The sequence below is a fragment of the Schistocerca gregaria genome, chromosome X, assembly GCF_023897955.1.
Source record: "Schistocerca gregaria isolate iqSchGreg1 chromosome X, iqSchGreg1.2, whole genome shotgun sequence".
NCBI classification, from domain to species: Eukaryota; Metazoa; Arthropoda; class Insecta; order Orthoptera; family Acrididae; genus Schistocerca; species Schistocerca gregaria.
Genome location: NC_064931.1, coordinates 36,006,745 through 36,031,881, shown reverse-complemented (window position 1 = coordinate 36,031,881; position 25,137 = coordinate 36,006,745). Strand labels below are relative to the sequence as shown.

The window sequence follows — 25,137 nt, the reverse complement described above, 5'->3', positions numbered from 1 at the left end:
GTTGATGATCACGTCGGCTTCACGTATGTCGATGGAGGACATATTGAACAGCATTCCTTGCCCAGTGGCTGCAGTATTTTCACTGCCGAGCTGGTGCCTATATCTCGTGGTCTTGAGCATGTCTGTTTGTGCCCTATGGAGTCGTTTCTTTTGTGTATTGACTATCTGAGCAGCCTACAAGCTATTGACCAGTGCTACCTTCATCATTCTTTAGTAGTGACGATCAAGGAGTCCATCTACACCCTGCAACGGTCCGGTTGTTCAGTGGTGTTCGTGTGGCCCTCAAAACATGTCGGAATCACAAGCAACGAACTTCTTGACAGACTGGCCAAACAGGCTACATGGAAACCGCATATGAAATCGGCATTCCAATAACTGATCTGCATTTGTTTTTACGTTGCCAGGTTTTTTCGGCTTTGGGAGACGGAATGGCATAGTCTCAGCACGCACTATAAACTGTGTTCCATTAAGGAGACCAAATGTGGGGCAGTCGTCCATGCAGGCCTCTCGCAGGGACTCTGTGGTTCTCTGCCAGCTCTGCATTGGCCACACTTGGGCAGTGCAGTGCTACCTTCTGTGCCATGAAGACCCACATCAGTGTCTGTGTGGCACTTGGTTGATAGTGGCCCATATTCTGGTATACTGTCCCACTTTGACTGTCCTGCGACAAAATCTTCAGTTACCGGACTCGTTGCGGCTAATTTTATCTGACAGTGCCTCATCGGCTGATTTAGTTTTACGTTTTATTCATGGGGGTGGGTTTTATCATTTGATCTAAATTTTAGCACATGTCCTCTGTCCCCCTATGTCCTCCAGCCTAGTGCTTTTAGAGCGGAGGTTTTAATGCGTTGCAGAGTGCCTGGCTTCTCCTTTTTATTCTCATGGCCAGCCAGCCATGGTAATCTGTTTTCTTGTTTTAACCTCTCTACCTGTTACTTGCATTTCTGTGGTTTTCTTCTCCCGTTTTTTTTCCATATAAGTGTTTGTTGCCCTTCCGTTGTTCTTGTGGTTTTGTCTTTCTCTCCATTTTGTGTTTGCAGTCCTGCTTGTTTTATTCTCACCCTTGTGGCATTGTTTTATTCGGACCGATGACCAAGCACTTTGGTCTATTCCCCCCCCCCCCCCCCCCCCACTTTTAAACCTACCAACCATCCATTCTTCACAGAGTGATGCACTGAGGAGAGGTATCGATGTCGGTCGGTGAGGCCTGGCATGAAGTTTGCGTTCCAAAACATCCTAAAGGTGTTCTATAGGATTCAGATCAGGTCTCTATGCATGTCAGTCCATTACAGGGATGTTATTGTTTTGTAACCACTCCACCACAGGCTGCCCATTATGGACAGGTGCTCGATCGTATTGAAAGATGCAACTGCCATCCCCGAATTGTTCTTCAACAGTGGGAAGCAAAAAGGTGCTTAAAACATCAATGTAGGCCTGTGCTGTGATAGTGCCACACAAAACAACAAAGGGTGCAAGCCCTCTCCATGAAAAACACGACCACACCATAACACCACAGCCTCCAAATTTTACTGTTGGCACTACACACCCTGGCAGGTGATGTTCACAAGGCATTCACCATACCCACAACCTGTCATTGGATCGCAACATTGTGTACCATGATTCGTCACTTCACACAATGTTTTTCCACTGTTCAATAGTCCAATGTTCACACTCTTGACACCAAGCGAGGCGTTATTTGGCATTTACCGGCATGATGTGTAGCTTATGAGCAGCCGCTTGACCATGAAATCCAAGTTTTCTCGCCTTCCACTTAACTGTCATAGTACTTGCAGTGGCTCCTGATGCAGTTTGGAATTCCTGTGATTGTGTGGATAGATGTCTGCCTGTTATACATTACGACCCTCTTCAACTTTCGGCAGTCTCTGTCAGACAACAAACGAGGTCGGCATGTACGCTTTTGTGCTGTATGTGTCCTTTCATGTTCCCACTTCACTATCACATCAGGAACAGTGGACTAGGGATGTTTAGGAGTGTGGAAATCTAGCGTACATACACATGACACAAGTGACACCCAATCACCTGACCACGTTCAAAGTCTGTGAGTTCCGCGGAGTGCCCCAGTCTGCTCTCTCCTGATGTCTAATGACTACTGAGGTCGCTGATATGTAATACCTGGCAGTAGGTGGCAGCACAATGCACCTAATATGAAAAATGTATGTTTTGTGGGTTGTCCAGATACTTTTGATCACAAAGTGTAGGTAACGGAGTTAGAGGAAAGGAGAAAATGGAGATATCTGTTTATACTCTTGTCGTTTATCACCTGGCCAGATAGATGTACACGTTAAAGTGCAGATTCTGGATTGAGAAGGTGCGCCAGCCCCAGATTGAATATGCTCGGCAGATTAATGATGAGGGTCATTGCACCGGCTAGCCTGAAGATGACTTTTGGACAGTTTCCCACATCTGACTAGGTGAATACCGAGTGGGTATCCAGGTCCCACCTCATTTACATGATTTGCGAATATTTAACAAATGTTTGTACACTTTCACATAACTCACACCTCATGCAGACAGTTGGGTACACACATTCCATCCTGGAATGGGGTGGGGCATTGTAAGAGGATGGCGACAGGAAGGACATCTGGCCACCCCTTAAGTTAACCATGCCTAATGTGTTTATAACAATACCGACCCTATGCTGATGCAGAACAAAGCCATAAGAAAAAGATGACTTCTCTGACGTTCATCAGTATGTCAAATCTGAACATTTGTGGGCACTTGACAGTAAAAAGGTTTATGTGCTTACTTCATCAAACATTGTAAATGACTTAAGTTAATATTGTTTCCTTTTGCTCTGAAGTTCTGGTCATTGTTTTATCCACTGAAATTGTGTGTGCTTTTCTAGACATCTGATATAAGACAAAACATTTGCATTGTTCATCCAGAACATTATGACCACCTACCTAATAGTCAGTATGTCCACCTTTGGCACAGATAACAGCAGTGACACCTCGTGGCATGGAAGCAGTGAGGCCTTGGTATGTTGCTGTAGGGAATTGGCATCACATCTGCACACACAAGTACCTGTTTCTGATTAAACTCGGGGGAGGGACTGATGAGATCTGATGCCACATTCAATCACATCCCAGATGTGTTCGATCAGGTACAGATGTGGTGAGTTGGGGGCAGCACATCAATTGGAATTTGCCACTGTTTCCTGGAACCACTCCATCACACTCCTGGCCTTGTGACACAGTGCATTATCTTTTTAAAAATGCCATTGCCATTGGGAAACATGTTGAGGTGTATGTGGTCTGCAACCAGGGTACAATACTCCTTGGCCACCGTGGTGCCTTGCATGAGATCCACTGGAGCCCTGGATGCCCATGTGAATGTTCCCCAGAGCATAATTGAGCTGCTGCCATATTCTCTCTGTCCCACAATACAGGTGTCACAGAGCTGTTTCCTGGAAGACAACAAATTCGCACACTCCCATTGGAATGATGATGAAGGTATCAGGACTCTTCAGATCATGCAACACACTGCCACTGTGTTGTTTGTCACGTGCCAATTTCACTCATGGTGATAACATTGGCACACACATACCGTAGGTCCCATCATTAGGATCTTTTGCTGTACTGTGTGTGACACACTTATACTCTGCCCAGCATTAAAGTCTGATGTTAGTTCCGCCACAGTTCACGACCTGTCTCGTTTTACCAGTGTATCCAGCCTATGACATCCAACATCTGTAATGAGGGGTGGCCACTCAACCCCATGACATCTGGATGTGATTTCTCCTTGGTTTTGCCACCTGTTGAAGACACTCAGCCAGCCGCGGTGGTCTCGCGGTTCTAGGCGCGCAGTCCGGAACCGTACGACTGCCTCGTGCATGGATGTGTGTAATGTCCTTAGGTTAGTTAGGTTTAAGTAGTTCTAAGTTCTAGGGGACTGATGACCACAGCAGTTGAGTCCCATAGTGCTCAGAGCCATTTGAACCATTTTTTTGAAGACACTCACCACAACACTCCTCAAAGACCCAACAAGTCATGCAGTTTCCGAAATGCCCATGCCAAGCCTCCAGGCTATCACAATCTGCCCTTAGTCAGTCTCAGATAGATTGCGCGCCTTCTCCATTCTACACACAGACAGCATGCTCACTGATACTACATGCACTGTGCATGTGTGTGACTAGAAGTCATTCCTCACCAGGTCATGCTGAAATCACCAGGACAATTTATATCACGAGTAGATCAGTGGTCATAATGTTCTGGCTGATCAGTGTATGTGATTACTACTGTATCTTGAGGCCACAAATGAATAAATACAATGGTGAAAATAGATATCATCTTATTACAGTATTTATTTACAATTTACCATGTGGAAATTTATTTTCTTGATAGTTGTATTCATAGCTCTGTAAGAAACTTATTGTGGAAGATAACAGCTATTAATTTTAAATGCATACAGTTACAGGAGCTAGTTTTGTGGTATTTAATGGAGCTCTAAAAGCATCCTCAAACTTGACTGCCAAATCCAGTATAGTTGAAGATGGACTCATGGTTCAAATTACTCCTGACTCAATACAGGTAAGCCAAATAGCTACATGCACCACTAATTCATTATTAATGGACATTGACAACTCTGTGTGTGTCAAAATTGTAATTATTTAGCAGTATAGGTTTTAAGTGCAAGAATTGTATGTTTCACATGTTGTCTGTAAGACTACTGAGTTTCACAACCAGTTCAAAAAGTATGAGAATGAGTTGTACCAAGTTATTCTGTAAATCACTTAAAACAAATGCAGGAATGATTCCTTGCAAAGGGAAAGTATGATTTCCTTCTTCCATTGTACCAGTTTTCCAGTGACTGAAATCTAGGCAAGACGGAACCTAAATGTAGATTGATTTGGGGAGAGATTGAAGCATTAGAAAAGTAATGGGGTCGGTAGAAGGCTTGAAATTTTTCAAAACAAAAAAATTAAAGAAAATTTATCGTGATGGTAGCATCTGGCTGTGGAACACATTTTCTCGAATCTTCCAGAAGCAATAAGGCCATTTAGGTATCAGCATGAAACATGAGCTGGAACCACTTGTTGTGAGGTATTTACAACATTTAATCCAGGGTTGAAACTGACTACTACCCTGGTTACAGCAGATACCCAAAGTAATTTTAAATTTAGTGTGCTATAGGAGAGGCTGCACTCCTGCATCTGTTTTTAATAGAGTATTTTAAATGAGCACCTCTGCTATAAGCTGTTTTAGTGGATTGATCTAAACAAGGAGACTCTGTTGGGTACTCTGTTGTTTTCCCTGATCGTTTTCTCAGAATCAGCTTATCTCAAGAATTCGTTGTGTTCAATGCATAATTATATGCCATCTTGAGGGTGGTGAAGCAGAAGAGATGTGTTGTGACTGCTAAATTTGTGTGTGTTATGACTCTCAGGAGCACTTTTATCCCACAAATAAAATAGTCCAAATTATGCAGGATGCCCTTCTCCACCTACAAAGGATGGAAAGGAGTTTTTCTCTCCCGAGTACCAGAGTACGTGGGGATTAAGGGAAACAAAATGGCTGAGGTGACTGCCAACGGGGCTTTTCATGATAAACAGATTGTTCAGTGTGACATCCCTCTGCATGCTGTCACCTTGCTATTGAGGTACAGAGTCATGTGTTGATGGCAAGAAGAGTAGCTCAATGTAACAAATGAAAAGCTTCTCGTAGTAATGTCGGCAGATCAACCATATTGTACCTCCTTTCAGCCACATAGACAGAATGAGGTTCTTCTCATTTGTCTTGCCATAAGACCCAGCCCTATGGCATGTGGTTTCATGCTACATGAGAGGATTCCCCAGTATGTGGTTCTTGTGGTGTACCGATCATAGTGCACCACATTTTAGTAGACACCATTTTATATTCAGATGAGGGAGCAGCAGCTAATTTACCAACAGATTTTCCCTCTATTTTAACTGACACTCAGATGAATGTGGTACACTTTCAAGGTTTTGTGAACTGTCTGACTTTCTCCCTGAAATTTTAGAGCAAAGTTTTCAATGTATTGTCAGGGTGGCTGACTCATCCATGTTTTCTGTACATGTTCAGCGAGTCAAATAAGCCTGTGTAATTATTTTAGTTTTTCCCTTGTATTACTTGTGTTTCAACTGACAGTTTTAGAACATCTGGCTAGATTTACACTACCTTAAAAGATGTGGGATTGTGTGATTGCGCAGGTGACAGTGAATTAGATTGGAAGAGAGTGAGTGCAATTTTATATAAGATTGACTTTTACATTTTTCATAACATTTTAGACTTTTTAACACATTTGTTTCTACTAAGGTTGCTGATAATCTTGCCTTTGAGAACCCATCAAGCAAGCATGTGTTACGCTACCTCCATTCTATGTCAGAGTTGGAAGATTGCTTCATTATTGTGGGGAAAGGAATTTTTAGTTATGAAGCTAGCTACCTTTTGAGTAATGTGAAGGGATAAATACCTCAGGTAAGGTGAAGGAAACACAACACTGAAATACACAGGGTTGCATATTTAAAAAAAGCTAAACAACTCTTCGGCTACAATCTCTATAAGACTGTGTTCTCAGTTCTGGGGTCTTGTTTCAACTCTAGGAGGATGATGAATTCTTTTAATGCTTATGTAGCAAAGAGCCATAATTTTTATATATACCTGGAATTGCAGATCTCAGACAGGTAGATAATTTGAAGGGATAAAAGTCCCATTATAAGTTAATTGAAAAGCATATTTTCTTGCTATTAGGAAATAGGGGCAATGTGAAACGTCTTCTGGTATACTGAAAGCACCTCTTGTGTCCAAGCCCAGGCAGCTGTCTTCACACTAGAGCAAAGCTGATAATGACCCATGTTCCCCCCCTCTCTCTCTCTCTCACACACACACACACACACACACACACACACACACACACACACAATAAATCAATGTAATCTGTGATGCCAGTAAACAACATAATGTCACTGACACATATATTTTCTTTTTCAACATAACACTGAAAGGCAATAAAATAAAACTGAAACAAGAACCATATGGTATTTCAAAAGTAATCCTTCAGAAACCTACAAAAACTGGCAGAAAATAACATCAAAATTAACCATACAACAAAATGATATTTTCTGGGAAAAAAAAAAAACACCCACCTTAAGTCGTCCCTGACAGGCCATGAAGGCCCAATGGTACTGAGCGATAGCCATGTCATCCTCAGCTCATCAGCTCATAGGCGTCACTGGGTGCGGATACGGAGGGGCATGTGGTCAGCACACCGCTCTCCCGGCCTTATGTCAGTTTTCAAGATCGGAGCCACTACTTTTCAATCAAGTAGCCCCTCAGTTTGCCTCACAAGGGCTGAGTGCACCACGCTTGCCAACAGCGCTCGGCAGATCAAATGGTCATCCATCCAAGTGCTAGCCCAACCCGACAGTGCGTAACTTCGATGATCTGAAGGGAACTGGTGTTACCACTGCACCAAGGCTGTTAGCATTTTCTGTCCATACACTTAGGAAAAACATACAATTCCTGTTGGAACTTTCGTAATGTGTATCAAAACGAAGGAAAACAATTGAATATAAATTAGGAAGACACAAAAGAACAAAATAAGCTGCTGTAACATGAGTAAATGTGGTGGCAGCAGGTTAAGTTCAAATGTTAGCAGAGGACGTCACACGTGTACCACCATTATCACCATCAAAACATTCCCACCAAATATTCTTGACACTGAAGTTCTGTTCTGTTGACGGTCCTTGTGAATGATGCCATTTGACATGCAGTGTGAAATGTTCTGACGTTCTGTTCCATGGTGTCCAGTGTGAATAGACCTATAGGCTTGATTATAATATTTGCACCATCAGCAAAAAGAACTATTTCAGCTTTTGAATACACTATAGCAGATCATTTATGTGAAGGCCTATATCCTTCTGCAAGGTTGGGGATATGCAGCAGCAGCAAATTGACCCAAGTTGCAACAGGAAAATCAAACACTGTTGAAACCAACCCAACTGTACAGGATTTTGCTTTTCATTTGGTTTCAGGTGTTGACAGTTATTCAGATGAAGGGAAACCTAAGATATGCAAAAAATAATTCATAAGTACTGTAAACTATAGGCGTACTACATGTACATAATAGGTCCCTGATGAAAATTATATGCAGAAAGGCTCCCTGTGTCATTTAAGAACTAATAATGATCTCTGAACTGTTATAATATGTAATACAGTGGCATAAACCAATCAGTGATTGTAAACAAATTGATTAATATGAGAAACAAAGAAAATGTGTATAGTAAATACATTTTCTTAAAATTCCTGTTATGTAACATTTATGTTGTCTTGAAATATTATCCAAAGTGGCCTTACTATATTGACACCGTAGGGCTGAAAGCAAAGGGAAACTATCATGGTTATATATCCCAACACCGTGTAGCTCTGCTGTATGGCTTAATGATGAGGGCATCCTCTTAAGTCATTCTATGAGACAGTGTGTGGGATGTTAGATCCCCTGCTTGGATAGCTTGGGTAGGTAGGTTAGAAGATTTAAAAAGAAGTATGAATAAGTTTAAGTTAGATATAGTGGGAATTAATTACATGTATTGGTGAAAATAACAGGACTTCTGGTCAGGTGAATACAGGGTTATAAATACACAATCAAATGGAGTAATGGAATGTGGGTAAACTACTATGAACAGTGTAATGAGTACATTATTGAACAAACGTACAAACAAAGAGGACACACACTGCAGTAGTACAAGTCCACATGCCTACTTGTTCCACAGATAGAGAGATCGGAAGGATGTATGAGGACATAAAGGAAATTACTTAGGTCACTAAGGAGGACGAATACTTATGATGGGGGTGATGGGGGACTGAAATTTGATAATGGGAAAAGGACAAAGAAGGAAAAATAGTAGCAGCTCATGGATTTCGGGAGAGGAATGAAAGGGGAACCCACTTGGTAGAATTTTGTACTGAGCACAGTTTAATCATTGCTAACACGTAGTTTCAAATCGTGAAAGAAGTTTGTATACATGGAAGAGACCACGTGAGACTGAAAGGTTTCAGATACATTATATTATGATAAGACAGAGATTTTGAAAAAAGATTTTTAAACTGCAAAGCATTTTCAAGGGCAGGTTTGGACTCTTGGCTCTGACTGGTTATGAAATCTACATCTACATCGAAACTGTGCAAGCCACTATAGGGTGCATGGTGGAGAATACCATGTACGATTACTAGTCATTTCCTTGCCTGTTCTACTCACAAATAGAGCAAGGGGAGAATGACTGTCCACACTAGTCCTAATTTCTCAAATCTTATCTTCGTTATCCTTAATGCGAAATGTATGTTGGCGGCAGTAGAATTGTTTTGCAGTCAGCCTCAAATACTGGTTCTCTAAATTTCCACAATAGTGCCTCATGAAAATAGTGTCACCTTCCTTCTGGGATTCCCTTTTGAGTTTACGAAGTACACAACTTGCATGTGGATCAAACCTGCCGGTAACAAGTCTAGCATTATGCCTGTGAATTGCTTCTATTTCTTCCTTGAATCTGACCTGGTGGGGATCCCAAACAGTGGAACAGTACTCAAGATGTACTAGTATTCTAATGTTGTCTCCTTTGTAGGTGAGCTACACTTTCCCAAAATTATCCCAATGTAATGAAGTCTAGAATTGCCGTACCTACTACCAACCTGATATGCTCATTCCATTTAGTATCACTTTACTTAGATATTGACTTGATTGTGTCAAATAGCAGCCTCCTATTGCTGTATTTGAACGTTACAGGATTGTCTTTCCTATTCATGAGCATTAACTTAAATTTTTCTATATTTAGAGCAAGCTCGTATTCATCACACCAACTAGAAATTTTGTCTATGTCACCTTGTATCCTCCTACAGACACTCAACTATGACACCTTCTTGTACACCACAGCATCATCGGCAAACAGCTGTAAATTGCTACCCACCCTATCCATCAGATCATTTGTGTATATGAGAACACAAGCAGTTCTGTCACACTTCCTTGGGGCACTGCTGATGATACCCTTGTCTCCAGTGAACACTTACCAATGAGGACAATGTACCGGGTTCTATTACTTAAAAAGTCTTAGAGACATTCTGATATCTGAGAACCTAATCCGTATGCTCAGAACTTTGTTAGTAATCTGAAGTGGGACACTGTGTCAGATGCTTTCAGAAATCTAGGAATATGGAATCTGCCTGTTGCCCTCTATCCATGGTTTCTAGGATATCATTTGAGAAAAGGACAAGCTGAGTTTCATGCGAGTGATGCTTCTAAATCCATGCTGATTTGTGGACAGAAGCTCTTCTTTCTCAAGGAAATTTATTATACTCAAACTCAGGATGTTTTAAAGAATTCTCCAGTAAACCGATGTTAAGGATATTAGTGTGTAATTATGCGGGACTGTTCTTTTACCTCTTTGTACACAGAAAAGTCACCTACACTTTTTTCCGATCACTTGAGACTTTGTACTGGGTGGGAGATTCGCAATAAATACAGCTTAAACTGAAGAAATTGCAGAAAGGTAAGAAATTAAGGAGATGAGACTCAGATAAATTGAAAGAACCAGAGGCGGTTGGGGACTTCAAAGTTAGCGTTATCCAATGATTGACTGAAAAGGGGGGAAAGAACACAATAGAAGATGAGTGAGTAGCATTGAGAGGTGAAGTAATGAAGGCAGCAGAGAAACCTATAGACAGGAAAACAATAGCTAGAAATGTAAAAATGCAGCAAGTGAAACAGGAAAAAGGGAATACAGACGTTTAATAATGAGACTGATGGAAATTACGGAATTGCTGAGTAGGATTGACTAGAGGATAAACAGAAGGCTGCAGAGATGCCTGTGACTATGTGAAAAATAGATGCTGCTTCTGGGTTAATTGAAGATACTTTTGGAGAATAGAAAATCAGCTTTATGAATATAAAGAGCTCAGATAGTAATACAGTTCTAAGCAAAGAAGGAAAGGCCAAAAGCTGGAAGGAATATATAGAAGAGTTACAAGGAAAATGAACTTCAAGACAATATAATAGAAAGGGGAGAGGAAATAAATGAAAATGAGATGAGGCATGACTCCACAAAAATAATTTAACAGAAGACTGAAAGGCCTAAGTCAAAACATCCTGGAGTAAATGACATTCCTACAGAATTATTGAGACCCTTTGGAGAACCAGCCTTGACTAAACCATGCCATCTGCTGTGCAAGATATACACTCATGCTGATAAATTAAGGATATTTGCAGAATGTGGTGCCACACAACATGGCACTACACAAAACTGGCACTAATAGCATAGGCACATAGGGAACACACACACAACACAGATCTGTAAGTCCATGGTATTGGTGATAAGTTGAGAAAACCGTTCCAAAACACATCTGCTAGAAAACGCCACTGTTTCCTGCGCATGTACCTCGACATCAATATGGGATATGATCACCATTCTCACGTACACAGGCCGCACTGCGGGTTGGCATACTCTGGATCAGGTGGCCTTGCAGGTCTCTGGGAGAATAAACCATGTCATTTCCGTCGTCTGTAGACTGTGTGTCTGGAGACAACTGTTCCAGTGGCTGCGGTAAGTTCCCGAACAAGGCTACCTGCAGTACTCTGTGGCCATCTGCGGGATCTGATGGTGAGATATTGGTCTTCTTGCGGTGTTGTACACTGTGGACGTCCCGTACTGTAGCGCTTGGACATGTTTCCTGTCTGCTGGAATCGTTGCCATAATCTTGAGACCACACTTTGTGGCACATGGAGGGCCCATGCTATGACCTGCTGTGTTTGACCAGCCTCCAGTCGCCCTAGTATTCTATCCCTCACAACGCCATCAATATATGTTCTTTGAGCCATTTTCGACACACAGTCACAATTAGCATGTCTGAAAACGTATGCATATGTACTCGCTGCACCATACTCTGAGATGCACCAACACACCTCTGCGTATGTGGACTGCTACTAGCGCCACCATGCGACAACCACAGGTCAAATGCACCGCATGGTCATACACCAAGGTGATTAAAACCCGCAAACCGTCCACCAGAGTATTGTTTCACCATGTATCAGCATTATCCTTAATTTATGAGCATGTGTGTCTATGAGACAGGCAAAATATGCTGACTTGAAGAAGAATGTAGTAATCCCAACTCCAAAGAAGGCAGGTTATGACAGGTGTGAATTTTTCAGACCATCAGTTTAATAAGCAAAATGAAACAATGGATAGTGTAGGTTGGATTATCAACAGTATTATGAAAAGGATACACTGCTACTCACCATAAAGATGACACGTTGAGTCATAGAAAGGCACAACAGAACGACTGTTAAACATTGGGCTTTTGGCCAAAGCCTTCTTCAGAAAAGAAAATGCGCCCACATTCACTCAAGCAAGCACACTTGATGCACGCATGACTACTATCTCTGGCCGCATAATTAGTGATTACATAATACTGACATGAAGTATTTACAGAAGTTTGGATAAACTGGTAGATGCTTGACCTCAGGGAACATAAGTTTGAGTAGGAACACACAAGACAGTACTACAACATAACTTATATACTGAAGGAAGGAAAACTTACATTTATAAGATATGTAGATGTAGAGAAATCTTTTGGCAGTGTTGAAACTTTGTGGCAGATTAAATCTGTATGCTGGACTGAGAATATTGTAATACACGCTTTGAAAATCTGAAAGTAGTAGGAATAAAACACAGTGAGCAAAAGGTTATCTACAGCTTGTACAGTGGAAACTGTGCTGTGGCTTTGAGTTTGAAGGACAAGAAAGCGAGGCAGTAGTTCTGACAGGAATAAGACATAATTGTAGCCTCAGCTCAATGTTATTCAGTATGTACACTGAGCAGTCAGTCAGAAAAACCAGTGAGGAAATTGGAAATGGAATTAAAGTTCATGGAAAATAAATAAAAACTCTGTTGTTTGCCAATGCTATTTTAATAATGTCTGATGGCAAAGGATTTTGAAAATCAGTTGAACGGAATATCACATAACATGGATGCAATTTAAGTAAGGTCTGTAATTTGTTCCTCTCTGTTCATTGAACCAGTTTGGTTTCATTTATGTAGATCTGTAGAGTAGCAGAGTGTATCCCATCTCATTGCTAAAAGGTACAGGTGATCCAGTTTTGGTCAAGGACAGATGCTTAAACCGTCAGACCTGTTTCACTGATTTCAGTCCATTCCGATATTAAGGAAAATGGTTTTATTCACATGTAATACTGTTTAGATGTCAAATAAGAGCACTGTGGAACTCAACATGGATTTTGAAAGCATCAGTCACAATAAAGCCAGCTCATTTTTCTGACTGACAAGGTCTAAAAGACTGTAGAAGGCATAACCAAAGTTGATCCTGTGTTACTCAACTAAACGAAAACATCTAACTTAATTTCGTACTGCTGCCTTGTAAACAAAATACACACATACAAAATACCAGACCACTTAAGTGCTGGAATAATTAGAAAATCGTTGCGAAATGCAGAAAGATCTACAGATGATTAGCATGTATCACAGAGTGTGGCAGCCAACTCTCAGTATCATCAAATATAAAGTTTTATGTGCATAAACAGGCTAAAAGACTATTTGTTTAAGCATGTAATTAGTAACAATCACTGGGTGCTGTTTAAAATTTAAAATGTCTGAGGATATCTATCTGGATCAACTGAAGGTGGAACGACCACATAAATGTAGTTTTGGTGAAGGCAAATGGCACACAGAGGTTCATTGGAAGTTCCTAAGAAACTGTAATTCATCAGAAAGGAAAATTATTAAACTGACATCTGGCTAATGCTCAAGCTTTTTGCAGTGGGTACTAGAACCAAGTAGATTAGGAGAACAGATGTAGAATATTGAGGAAGAGCTGTGTGAGCCACCTAGGGTTTATTTTGTTGGCTTGGAACTTCTCAAAAATGCCCAAGAAACTCCAGTGAAAGACGCTGCTAAGAAGATTTAGTGCATTACAGAAAGGTTTACTTATAAAATTGGGAGAGAAGGTGTTCCAGGACACTTTTGGAAACATACAATTCCTTTTATGTCTGTCTCTCTGATAGTGAAAATGAGTGTGAAAGTAGTCACCAGCTGCTAATGTTATAAGAAGATGGGAAGATTATACTGATACACTTCATTCACTTTGCAGTGTGCCATACATTGGTTTGCTCAGTACAGAAGTAAATGTAAATGTCTAGAATGCTAAAATCCTTCCTGAAGCTATGTTTCTCCATGTCTAGTTGTAGTGCAGCTGTCTTTATTAGATTATACTTTAATCTTTTACAGCACCTATAAGGCACACACATTTGCAGTTCCTGTATTGACACAAGCATGTTGCAAGACCATATGTGAGGCATGGAAAATGATTCCCTCTTGCTAACTACAGCAGTTGAAATAGGCAGTATGTTTAATGGCTATTGATTACCATTGTCCACCAGCCAGTCTTTACAGTCATAAGTTTCAGATATTTCTTTTAACAGCATGTAATGTGATCATGTAATAGAAATGTAAAGCTATAAAATGTCAGTCTCAGTCAAGGAAGTTTGAAATGTTGACGTTAGGGCATCGGAAATTTTGCCCCATTTTAATTTAATTTAATTTAATTTAATTTAATTTAATTTATACACTTCACTGTGAATGTGCTAGTATAGGAGTGGAATTCAATGAATATCTGTTTCTCTTAACATTAGTTTCATATTTTATTTATATTATTTTCTTATATAAAACAGTAACATCTCACCATTTTGCCATTAAATGTTTTCAGGAACTTCGTTCTGCATTGAGGAATATGAAAGATTTCAGTATCAGCTGTGGACCCACAGGAGTAGAACAACCAGATGAAGTGGTTTACATCAAGTGGGTGCAGGATGATAAAAATTTCAACATTGGGTAAGTAATGTGCCAGTTACTGTAGTCAAAATGGATATACTCTCAGAGTATGGCTGGTGGCATGTGATTACCATTGTCCACCAATTTGGATTTTCAAGTATGAGATTCAGGTAATTCTTTAGGCAGTATGCATCACGATCATGGAATGGAAGTGGTAATGAGTTAACCATTGATGGGAGACATAATGCATTGTATATTATCTATTTATTATGAATTTGATGTTTAGGTGTTATTTCTTTATTTTTTACCAGTTGACACAAGGCGTTAAATCAAAAAATATCTGCACAATTTATCTCTAATCAATAACAATTGCAGTACAAAATTTACAGTGAAGTCATTTTTCAACACAGTCACTCTGATTTTCAGTGCACTTATTCCACTGTTGCACAAGCATTCCAATACCGTTACGATAAAAATAGGTTGATTGAACAGCAAAACACTTATGCACTACTTCCTTCACCTCTTCATTGGAAGTGCATCGGCGGCCTCTTCAATCATCTTTTATATTCCAGACACAAATCCGACTGTATGCATGGTGCCTCAACACCTTGAAATGCATATTTTGCACGGTTTATATGGCAAATGTGTCAATATGTGGATCAACTTCGTCATGTGAAAACACTGTTTGACAGTACACCTCAGTGTTTGTTTCAAATTGCAGGCTTCAACTAGTTAGAAAGCATGTCACTGTAACACCGACTGTTTACTATTGACCCTTTTTCCAAGTAATTTTCCAGAATTGACCTTTGTTTGTATAAAAAAATAATAATAAAGGAAAAAAACACATGTTCATTAACACGGTGGTACAGTAGCTGCTGAGACTTCCACTTGACTGACATAAGTAAAATTTTTTTGGGACCTGTTTTGCACTAACTTTACAGAAGTTGAGTGTGTTGTGAATAATTTCATATACAGACCATGGATAATGTGTATTTGGTTTGCCACTTCATCAACAGACACTTGTTGGTTTTTCAAAATCAGATCATAGACTTGCTCGATGCTTACATCAGTAACGGATGTGAGTGGATGTCCTACTCTTACTTGATCAGTCACACTCATTCAACACTTTTGAATTGTTCAGTTCACTGGTAAACACTTTGTCATGATATTACATTTTCCCCATATTTTGCTAAATGTCTTCTATAGGTATTAGTTCCTGATAGGCTTTCAAACCACAAAAGATGGATTATGGGATTCTGAAAACTAAGTAAATTTCAGTCTTGTGTACCTCACAAGAGCACAACTTGCTGCAAACTGTATTACTGTTGTAATATATAGGATGTAAGAGAAATGTTTTGCAGTGCAGCACCATATATTTTACTTCCTAAAAATAGTTTACAATACACTTACAGCATCTCCTCAGCCATTGAAAGGGCACACCAATCATTTCTAAAATGTTTTACAGTAGTTGGGTACATTCATACTGCCACATGAAATCTCTGTCTGTAGAATGTTGTTATCCTTTTAGCTAAGTTCTCACATGTGAAAAGTAGGATAAGTCTGCTGGGTAGGGAGCACTTAATGACTGTATAGGTTACTGCAGCTGAGCTGAGTAAGGAGTGCAACTGTTTGCCATTGTGTGGGGACATTCCATTGTTATATATACACATGCGCGTGCACGAACACTTTTTTTATTGAAGGAAATATTCACTTCTTACTTTTTGACTGCAGTCCATTGGCTGCAGCAGGTGTCCGCTGATCTTCAACAACCTCTTTTTTTTCCCCAGCTTAATTAAAACATTGTAATATAAATTATTTTTGTTTCCTGTGCTGATAGCACACTATAAGCTGACTATTGTGTGGAGGATGCTTGGAAGCAAAGCTTTTGTGAAATGCTTCATAGCACATTAGCTGCTGCGACAAGCTCTGCCTTCTAATGTCGCAACCATCTTATAGCTTATAAAAGAAATGAACATGTAATGGATTAATGCACCAGAGAAGTGACACAAAAGTAAGCCTCACTTTAATGTTTGGATGGTCGAAAACTGAATCTTATTGGTACAAAAAACCATTATGTATGAAAACTGTAAAGATGTAATATAGAACTAAAAACCTAATAAAACCATGAATCAGTTCCACTGTTATCATCCGTAGCCATGTTCATGCAGGAGTTTTCAGACACTGCGATGCTGCCTGAACCCACATCAACGATGTTGTCTACAGCAATTTGCATAAGACTGTCTCATTTCCAACAGTCTTCCTTCAACTTGTACACCTTTCGACAGTAAGCTTCAGTCCTTGGTGGTGATTGACTGGTAGAATGCATCGGCAAGGCTTTGCAGATTTGCTGCAGATTTATCCCCCATTATGTTTTCCTCTTTGGAGGTTGCATTCTGTTTCCGTCTATCTTGTTTCCTAATACTGGCAGCAATTTACTGACTTTGTACAATTTTCATAAGGGTATAAATTTGATAAATTGTGCCTCTAATTACCGGCATATTAAAACCATTGATTGCTGCTTCAAGTTCACCACTTCTTTTTCTGAAAGAAAAATAATTCTTAGAAGGTTGAACTGCATTCAGTGCTGAATACATTGAAATGAGACAAGATTACATCTGTAGCTCGTACAGTGTACAACTATGCTTCTATAAAAAGTGATTTGGCAGTAATAGTATACCTGTGAATACTACCTGACCAATAAAGATGGCAAAATAGAAAGATCCTGTGCAATTGTGGACAGTTATGAACCATAGATAGAAGCAGGTTGTGACCCATCCAACTGCTGCCTCACATTCTAAAATTTTCCTAATAAGCTTCAAAAATTGTGTGTTGTAGTTGAAGAATAATGTGTGAAACTGTCAGTGTGTGTGTGTGTGTGTGTGTGTGTGTGTGTGTGTGTGTGTGAGGTGTTTTTTTGAAAAGGTCCACAGCCTCAACATGTTTCAAAAATGAAGACATAGTTCAAGTAGAATGTAATCTTTTCATTATCTGTGTGATGGGCCAGTTTCAACCTTTGATCATTGTCAAGCATGTATCTTAAGCTTCCAGCTGCATTTTGCATCATAATACATCACTGGTACATGTGGGTAGAAATACTTCTTATTTCTGAATGAGATGTATGCCTGTCCAAATTTATTAAAGTGTAAAATGAAGCTGGAAGATTAAGATACATGCTTGCTTGAAAATGACCCAAGGTTGAAAATGTCTGATCACACAAATAATATAAAGAATACAGTCTACTTGCCCATGTTTACATTCATAAAAGTGTTATAGATTAATGATGAACTTTAATTCAGTTCTGACTCAAAATTTTTAACAGTTATCCTTTCATATGTTAATGTACTGTGTGCTCATAGTATTCTACATAGAGGTCATACAAAAAATTGTAGTCTGTGCACAGAAATACATTCTCATCTGGAGCGAATCTATTTTCTTGTGTCAAAGAGGGGTCACGTCAGTTGTTAATTGAAGATTTTTTCCCCTGAGATTAGTCAGACGCTTTGGATTTTGAACCTTTGCATTTGTCAAATTATTAGTCATAATATGTTGTAGGATTGTTTGCAGACATGCTAGCTGTAACTTAGAAATTCTGAGAGTTAAACATTTGTGGAAGATGTCGGCTGTCGAATGCAACCTACCCTACGGCACGGTGACCCCACACAATGGGTCCCCCACCACCACCGTTTTCCTCACCCCTTTCACGCTGTCTTTGCAGACATCGGCCAAGTTTATTCTATGAACACTCAAACTGGCTCCATTTTCATTATAAATAAGAAATAGTTTGTGAAAAGTACATGGATATTTTTATGAAGGAAGAATAGCAGTAATTTCTTTATTTCAGTCGATTAAGTTTTGAGTATTTAAATATGAATCGAACAAAATTTATCTCGATGTACATTCAACAGCAAAAAAGCTTAGCCACTGTGGACAAAATGGCAGAAAAATTTGGCAATAATAGATAAATATTGGACCAAGACGTGACATCAGAAAGAAGGAGCAAGTTGTCAATTCAGGAAATACGAAGCATCAGACAGTCACTCTATATTCACCTATGCCCCATGTGCTAAGGATTTAAGGATTGATTACTTTCCAGCACAGATTATGGACTTGTTTGAATGTTTGACAGCTCTTGGGTACCAACAAATGTGAAGCACAGAAGCTATAAAACTCTCTAAGAATAAGCTTCTGATAGCTCACTAGTGACAATTCTGGATTAACTGAACATGAAAGATTTATTTTTCCAGCAAGTGTTTTATTATTATTATTATTATTATTATTATTATTATCGTCATCATCATCATTATTATTGTCTTTCACTACTTGAAATGAAATTTTGCACGTTTTCCAATAAATATTAAAGCCACAAAATTACCTTTCACAATTGTATTGACTCGTGTGTTCATGGAGCACTGTATTACATCTGTTCCTTGTGGTGTAATGATTAGAAAAGTTGAGCGGTAATCTGAAGCTGCATCATTCAAAGCTACATGTTTGCATTTTTCTTGTTCTATCGTTTGTATGAGTTCACTAGAAAGAAAAATAAACCCAAAATTTTGGACAATGTTTTCCCAAATTATGAAGTTGAATGTGGAGTAACGACATAGCTGGGTTTACTGTGTGTCGACTTTTCTGTAATTCAGATGTGTTTTTTCAAGCAGCTAAATTCATTAAAAGTACAGTGTCTTACGCCAGAGAAAATATCCATCAACAAAAACAATGTTTGAAGAGCTGTTCCTGAAAAATAGAACTGAACATGAAAGCATTACCAGTTCAACATAAGAAATGGTACAGATTTGTAGGGGTAGACCTTATGGTTATTATTCCTAATTGTTTATAAGCAGTGATAAAATTTTCTCTGTAAATTAGTGACCGAATACTTCGACCGACAGCAAACAAGTAAGGATGCAAAGAGTACTTGTGTACCTACAAAGAGCCATTAAAGATCTCCTGAATGTGCAGATTTATAAAATTAGTAACACAACATTACTGGATTGCCTGTTTCTCAGCAAATATTAACTGTAATATACAAAATCTATGACAGACTTCTAGAAGTGAATTATGCCCACAGTTCAAAGCTAGACACAGGAGTCTGAACTCTGACAGTCGGATAATGATATTAAGTACAAGTAATGGGTTTTTAGTTTGGTATAGTTCATTAAATACAGACCAAACATCATGGTAAAAGGATGAAAATAGTAAAAATCATTATTCACTGTAGCTTCATGTCGCTGGTATAATTAAGCAAAATATTGCATCACAATGCACTATTACTCGTATATACCTACGAATCTCAGCTGTCAAATTTGCCAAACTATTGTTTCATTCCCATGCCCAAACTGCATAGGACCCAGTGCAGTGTCGATACTGGGAAGTGCAATTGCAGAAACACATCTGTTCTAAAAAAAAAAAAGAAAGTTTCCAACTTTTTTATGGTGTATAATACCAAGTGTTTATAATTAAATTTTCTGTATTTAACACGGTATAACATGGAAACTAATTACCGTACGAGCACCAAACTTGGTAGCATTAATTTCCAGAGTATAGAGTGCATGATTTCCGTGCATCACAGTGCCACCGTCCAGTTGCAACGGTGGCCACCAGGTGACGTGAGCAGTCATCATGACGCACTGTCTCACACAATTGACTAGACGCACTGCACTTGTTGATGTGTTAACAGGAGCTTGAACAAAAGGAACAGGACATTATTAGTGATGCTTTATTATCAAAACAACAGTAATGCTGCAGCTGTGCTTGAAGAATATCGCGAGCTGAAAGGATTATGGAAGAGTCCACTTTGTCCACCTGCAATGTGGAGCATGATGAAGTAGTTCGAATCAACTGGAGAACTGGGCATCACCCTGGGAAGAGTCCGACGACCGGTTGCACTACAGGCGGTTGATGAAATTGCTGTTGCTGTGACAGACAACACTGCGTGCAATTGCCGATCTTCAGGCAATACGTGTGCTGTGTCACGACAGTTGAACATGCTGTAGTCCACTGTATGGAAGGTACTTCAAACGATTCTCAAATGGTATCCATACAAGATCCATATTGTACAGCTGCTCACACCACAGGATGCACGACAACATGTTGACTTCGCTCTCCACTTTTTCACAATGATTGAAGTTGACAAGGGCTGGTCCTGGACCACCCTATGGACAGACGAAGCTCATTTCTCTCTGGCGGGTGAGATGAACACAGAGAATTTCTGAGTGTGGAGATCTTCGCCTCCAGTCACTGTGCGTGAAGTTTTTCTGTATGGTGAACATGTCACTGTATGATGCGGCTTCATGACTACATTCATCATTGGCCCATTCTTTTTTGAACAGGTTGGTGCTCAAGGACAAAAGACATGCTGTGTAACTGGCCAGTGCTACTGTGATATGCTTTGCCAGCATATCATACCCGCCCTATAGGAGAGAAACGCTTTGAAGTTGACAATTTTCATGCAAGATGGAGCCCCACCACATATCGCTCATGAAGTTCAGCTGTTTCTCCAAAACACATTTGGAAGTGATCGAATTATCAGCCAAATGCTTGGCCTGGCACGATTAACTGATTTCACCCCCTGTGATTTCTGGTTGTGGAGCTACCTGAAGGACATGGTTTACCAGAGGAACATTCAGACATGTGAAGCACACCATATCAAGAGCGGTAGCCAGCATACCTATGGACATGCTTCTTTCTGCTGTGCAGAATGCAATCTTCGCTTTCAGGCTCTTCTGGACACTGATGGGTGCCATATTGAGCCCCGTTTGTTGCAGTAATAGTACTGTTATGTAATGCTATGATGTACCATAGCAGCACATGAAAAGTGTTTCAATTGAATTGATTCTGCATTATTTCTCTTCCCCATGTCCTTGACATTAATGCTACCAAGTTTGGTACTCGTGCAGTAATTAGTTTCCATGTTACAACATGTTAAATAGCAAAAGTTTAATTATAACCACCCAGTGTTACTGAGATTACAGTAGTGTACAGTTTATGTTGTGGACATGAATTCGGGGACATATTGTGTGAATGCATCTTCAATTATTTGCAAGCAAGTTAACAACAGACTAACTGCCCCTAAAAGAAAAAAAAACAAACTGGATGGGAAAGACAAGGGAGATGATGGTGAGACGAGTTGCAATCATGTGGTGGACCATACATAGTGAAGGACACAGAGCTGTGGAAGAAGTCTGGAGAAGCCTCTGAACAATGGTGGGACACTAACTGCTAGTAACAAACAATCATACAAACAAACACACCCATGGCCTTGAACCGTTAACCTCTGGTTAACTGTAATATGCTCGTTGTGCTGATTGTGGATGGATGACTGTTATTGAGATGTTGTCAAACACAACATATTGATCTGATGTTGATTTCTGTCTCTCCGTGCTGATGAGTTGAAGGTGTTCAAAGCAGTTTTCTTCAGCTACATGGCCTGTCCTCTGGGCGTCTTGCTGCAACTGCAGTAAACACATATGTTATGCACTAAAGTGACTTGGTATCCGTGTGCATCGCATATCTGGCATGTTTGAGTGGTCTTTTGCCAGAATGAGCTAAGTGACATTTAGTTAGTTTTGAGAAATAAAGGACTGAAGTTATGAGTTTACAGCAACTTATTCAAAAATATTTATGGTTATACATGTGGTACGGTGCATAATGGGTGTGAAAAAAATTTTACAGCCATTTTGAGTCTTGCAGCACATTATTTAATTACAGTATGAAACTTAATGCTGCAGAGAAACAGTGTAAAACATCCTTGTACATCAGATTATTTTGTTTTCACACCACACTAATGCACCTTAAATACAAAGAATAAAGTAAAAGTTTTATTGTTTTGTATTATATTCATACATAGATAATTTGGTAACTGAAACACACAAAAATAATGTAAGTATGTATGTAATACAGCATTATTAAACAATTTTTGTAATTAGGAAAGAATATTGGAATATACTTAAGGCGATGCTTATGCTTCCCTGTTACCCATATGGGTACTGTATCATCTTCTTCATTACTGCCATTGCTCATTTCTGTTACTTCAGCCATTTTCAGACCCATGTAGAAGTCGTGGTATATTAGGGGTTTATACATTAGAAGGTTCTGAATATCTTTCACTTTCTCAGGGTGTAGTGTGCACCCTGATGGATACAGTGTAGGTTAGTGCAATGACTGATGAAACAGTAGTGGGCATTTAATCCTTTATTGAAATTCATTGAAGAATATTCTTCCATGCCATTGTGACTGTATTTGTAGTCCATTACCCCCACCTCCTCTTTTGAAAATATCATTTTCTTAATCCTAAGCCACTCAATCTTTTTTCCAGAAAGATTTACTTTTCTGTTTTTTCCAGTACCATAGTACTTTTGAAGTCACTATTGTCCATTTTTACAACTTTAAATTTACCTTTCTTCACTCTGGCACACTCAGTAATACAATAAATCTGTTGTGGGCAAATATTTCTGGATAACGCCTTAGTATCCTCTCTATATTCCCAAAATCACTGTCATTTGGAAGACACGAGTGACCAGGTTCAGCAAATTTGTGAGTAATTTCCTCACTCTTATTTTTGTCACTCTGAACCAAATACATCCAAATTGTTGTAATTTTAAAATTCCTGTTTTGTCCCCCATACAAATCCGACCATCCTAACATCCTTGGACCAATCTCATGAGATTCGATATACTTCAGTACACAAGAGCCCACCTCTTGAGCTCCTCCTGAAGCAATAGTTTCATTCCTGCAGTGCATGCTGCCTTTCCACTTTTAAAGTCATGAATTCCAAGATTAAAGCAGGAGAGTTTATGTTTGTAGTATGCAATACCTGGTGTCGATTTTGGCAGCAGTAATGCTTTTTGCAAATCAGATCAAAAAACTGTAAGATTATCTCCTGTCCTGGAGCTCTCCATATCCCTTTTCAGACAATTTCTTGCAGCTTCAGCCTTCGTGTGGTGCAATTCCTGCTCCTTTTTTAATCTTCGTAGCTTCTCAGTGTCTACCTCACCAGACCTAAGTGTATCCCCTGCTGTAATTAGCATGTTAAGCCTGTCGCATGTTTGACACATATCCTTTTGAGGAAGCTTGAAACTGAGACCAAAGTCTCGTCTAAATACTTTTTGGTACAGTGATTGTCTGGGAGGTTTAACATTGGCATCTTCTTCTTTCGGCTTATCAATGAATAATCTGTTCCTCAAATTAAGATTAAGTAGTGACTCGATGTAGTGGGAAAACTATTAAAATGATTGTGGATGTGAATAATCATTGAGTCAGTACTTTTATTATGAGGTACATGTTTTCCACGCTGGTCATATAAAGAGCTTGTCCTTGCTTTGACTCTGGCTTGATGCATCCTGCCACCAGAAATCTGCAGTGTCTTCAGATACACTACGTGATCAAAAGTATCTGGACACCCCCAAGAACATATGTTTTTCATATTAGGTGCATTCTGCTGCCACCTAGTGCCAGGTACTCCACATCAGAGACCTCAGTAGTTATTAGACACCGTGAGAGAGCAGAATGGGGTGCTCCACGGAACGTACGGATTTCAAACATGATCAGGTGATTTGGTGTCACTTTTGTCATATGCTGCCTGTACACGAGATTTACACACTCCTAAACATCCCTAGGTCCACTGTTTCCGATGTTTGTAATGAAGTGGGAATGTGAAGCGACATGTACAGCACAAAAGCGTACAGACCAACCTCGTCAGTTGACTGACAGAGACCGCTGACAGTTGAAGAGAGTCGTAATGTGTAGTACGCAGACATCTATCGAGACCATCACACAGGAATCCTAAATTGCATCAGGATCCACTGTAAGTACTATAACAGTTAGATGGGAGGTGAGAAAACTTGGATTTCATAGCCGAGTGGTTGCTCATAAGCCCCACATCACACCAGTTAATGCCAAATGACACCTTGCTTGTTGTAAGGAGTGTAAACATTGGATGATTGAACAGTGGAAAAACATTGTGTGAAGTGACGAATCATGGTACACAATGTGGTTATCTGATGGCAGGGTGTGGGTATGGCAAATGCCCTGTGGACGTCATCTGCCAGCGTGTGTAGCACAACAGTAAAATTCGGAGGCAGTGGTCATGTGGTCATGTTTTCCATGGAGGGGGGGCTTGCATCCCTTGTTGTTTTGCATGGCACTATCACAGCACAGGCATACATTGATGTTTTAAGCACCTTCTTGCTTCCCACTATTGAAGAGCAATTTGGGGATGGCAATTGCATCTTTCAACATGATGAAGCACCTGTTCATAATGCACAGGCTGTGGCAGAGTGGTTATATGACAATAACATTCCTGTAATGGCCTGGCCTACACAGAGCCC

The 25,137-nt window shown here is 39.7% G+C and overlaps 1 protein-coding gene across 1 annotated transcript in view; it reads left to right on the top strand.

The window, feature by feature from the left end:
- Positions 1-25,137, top strand: part of LOC126298656 (zinc finger FYVE domain-containing protein 9) — a 390,138-nt gene that overhangs the window by 333,595 nt on the left and 31,406 nt on the right. The window contains exons 15-16 of the mRNA XM_049990071.1: positions 4,432-4,550; positions 14,748-14,872. Coding sequence (XP_049846028.1) covers positions 4,432-4,550; positions 14,748-14,872 — 244 coding nt within the window. The remainder of the gene's footprint in view (positions 1-4,431; positions 4,551-14,747; positions 14,873-25,137) is intronic.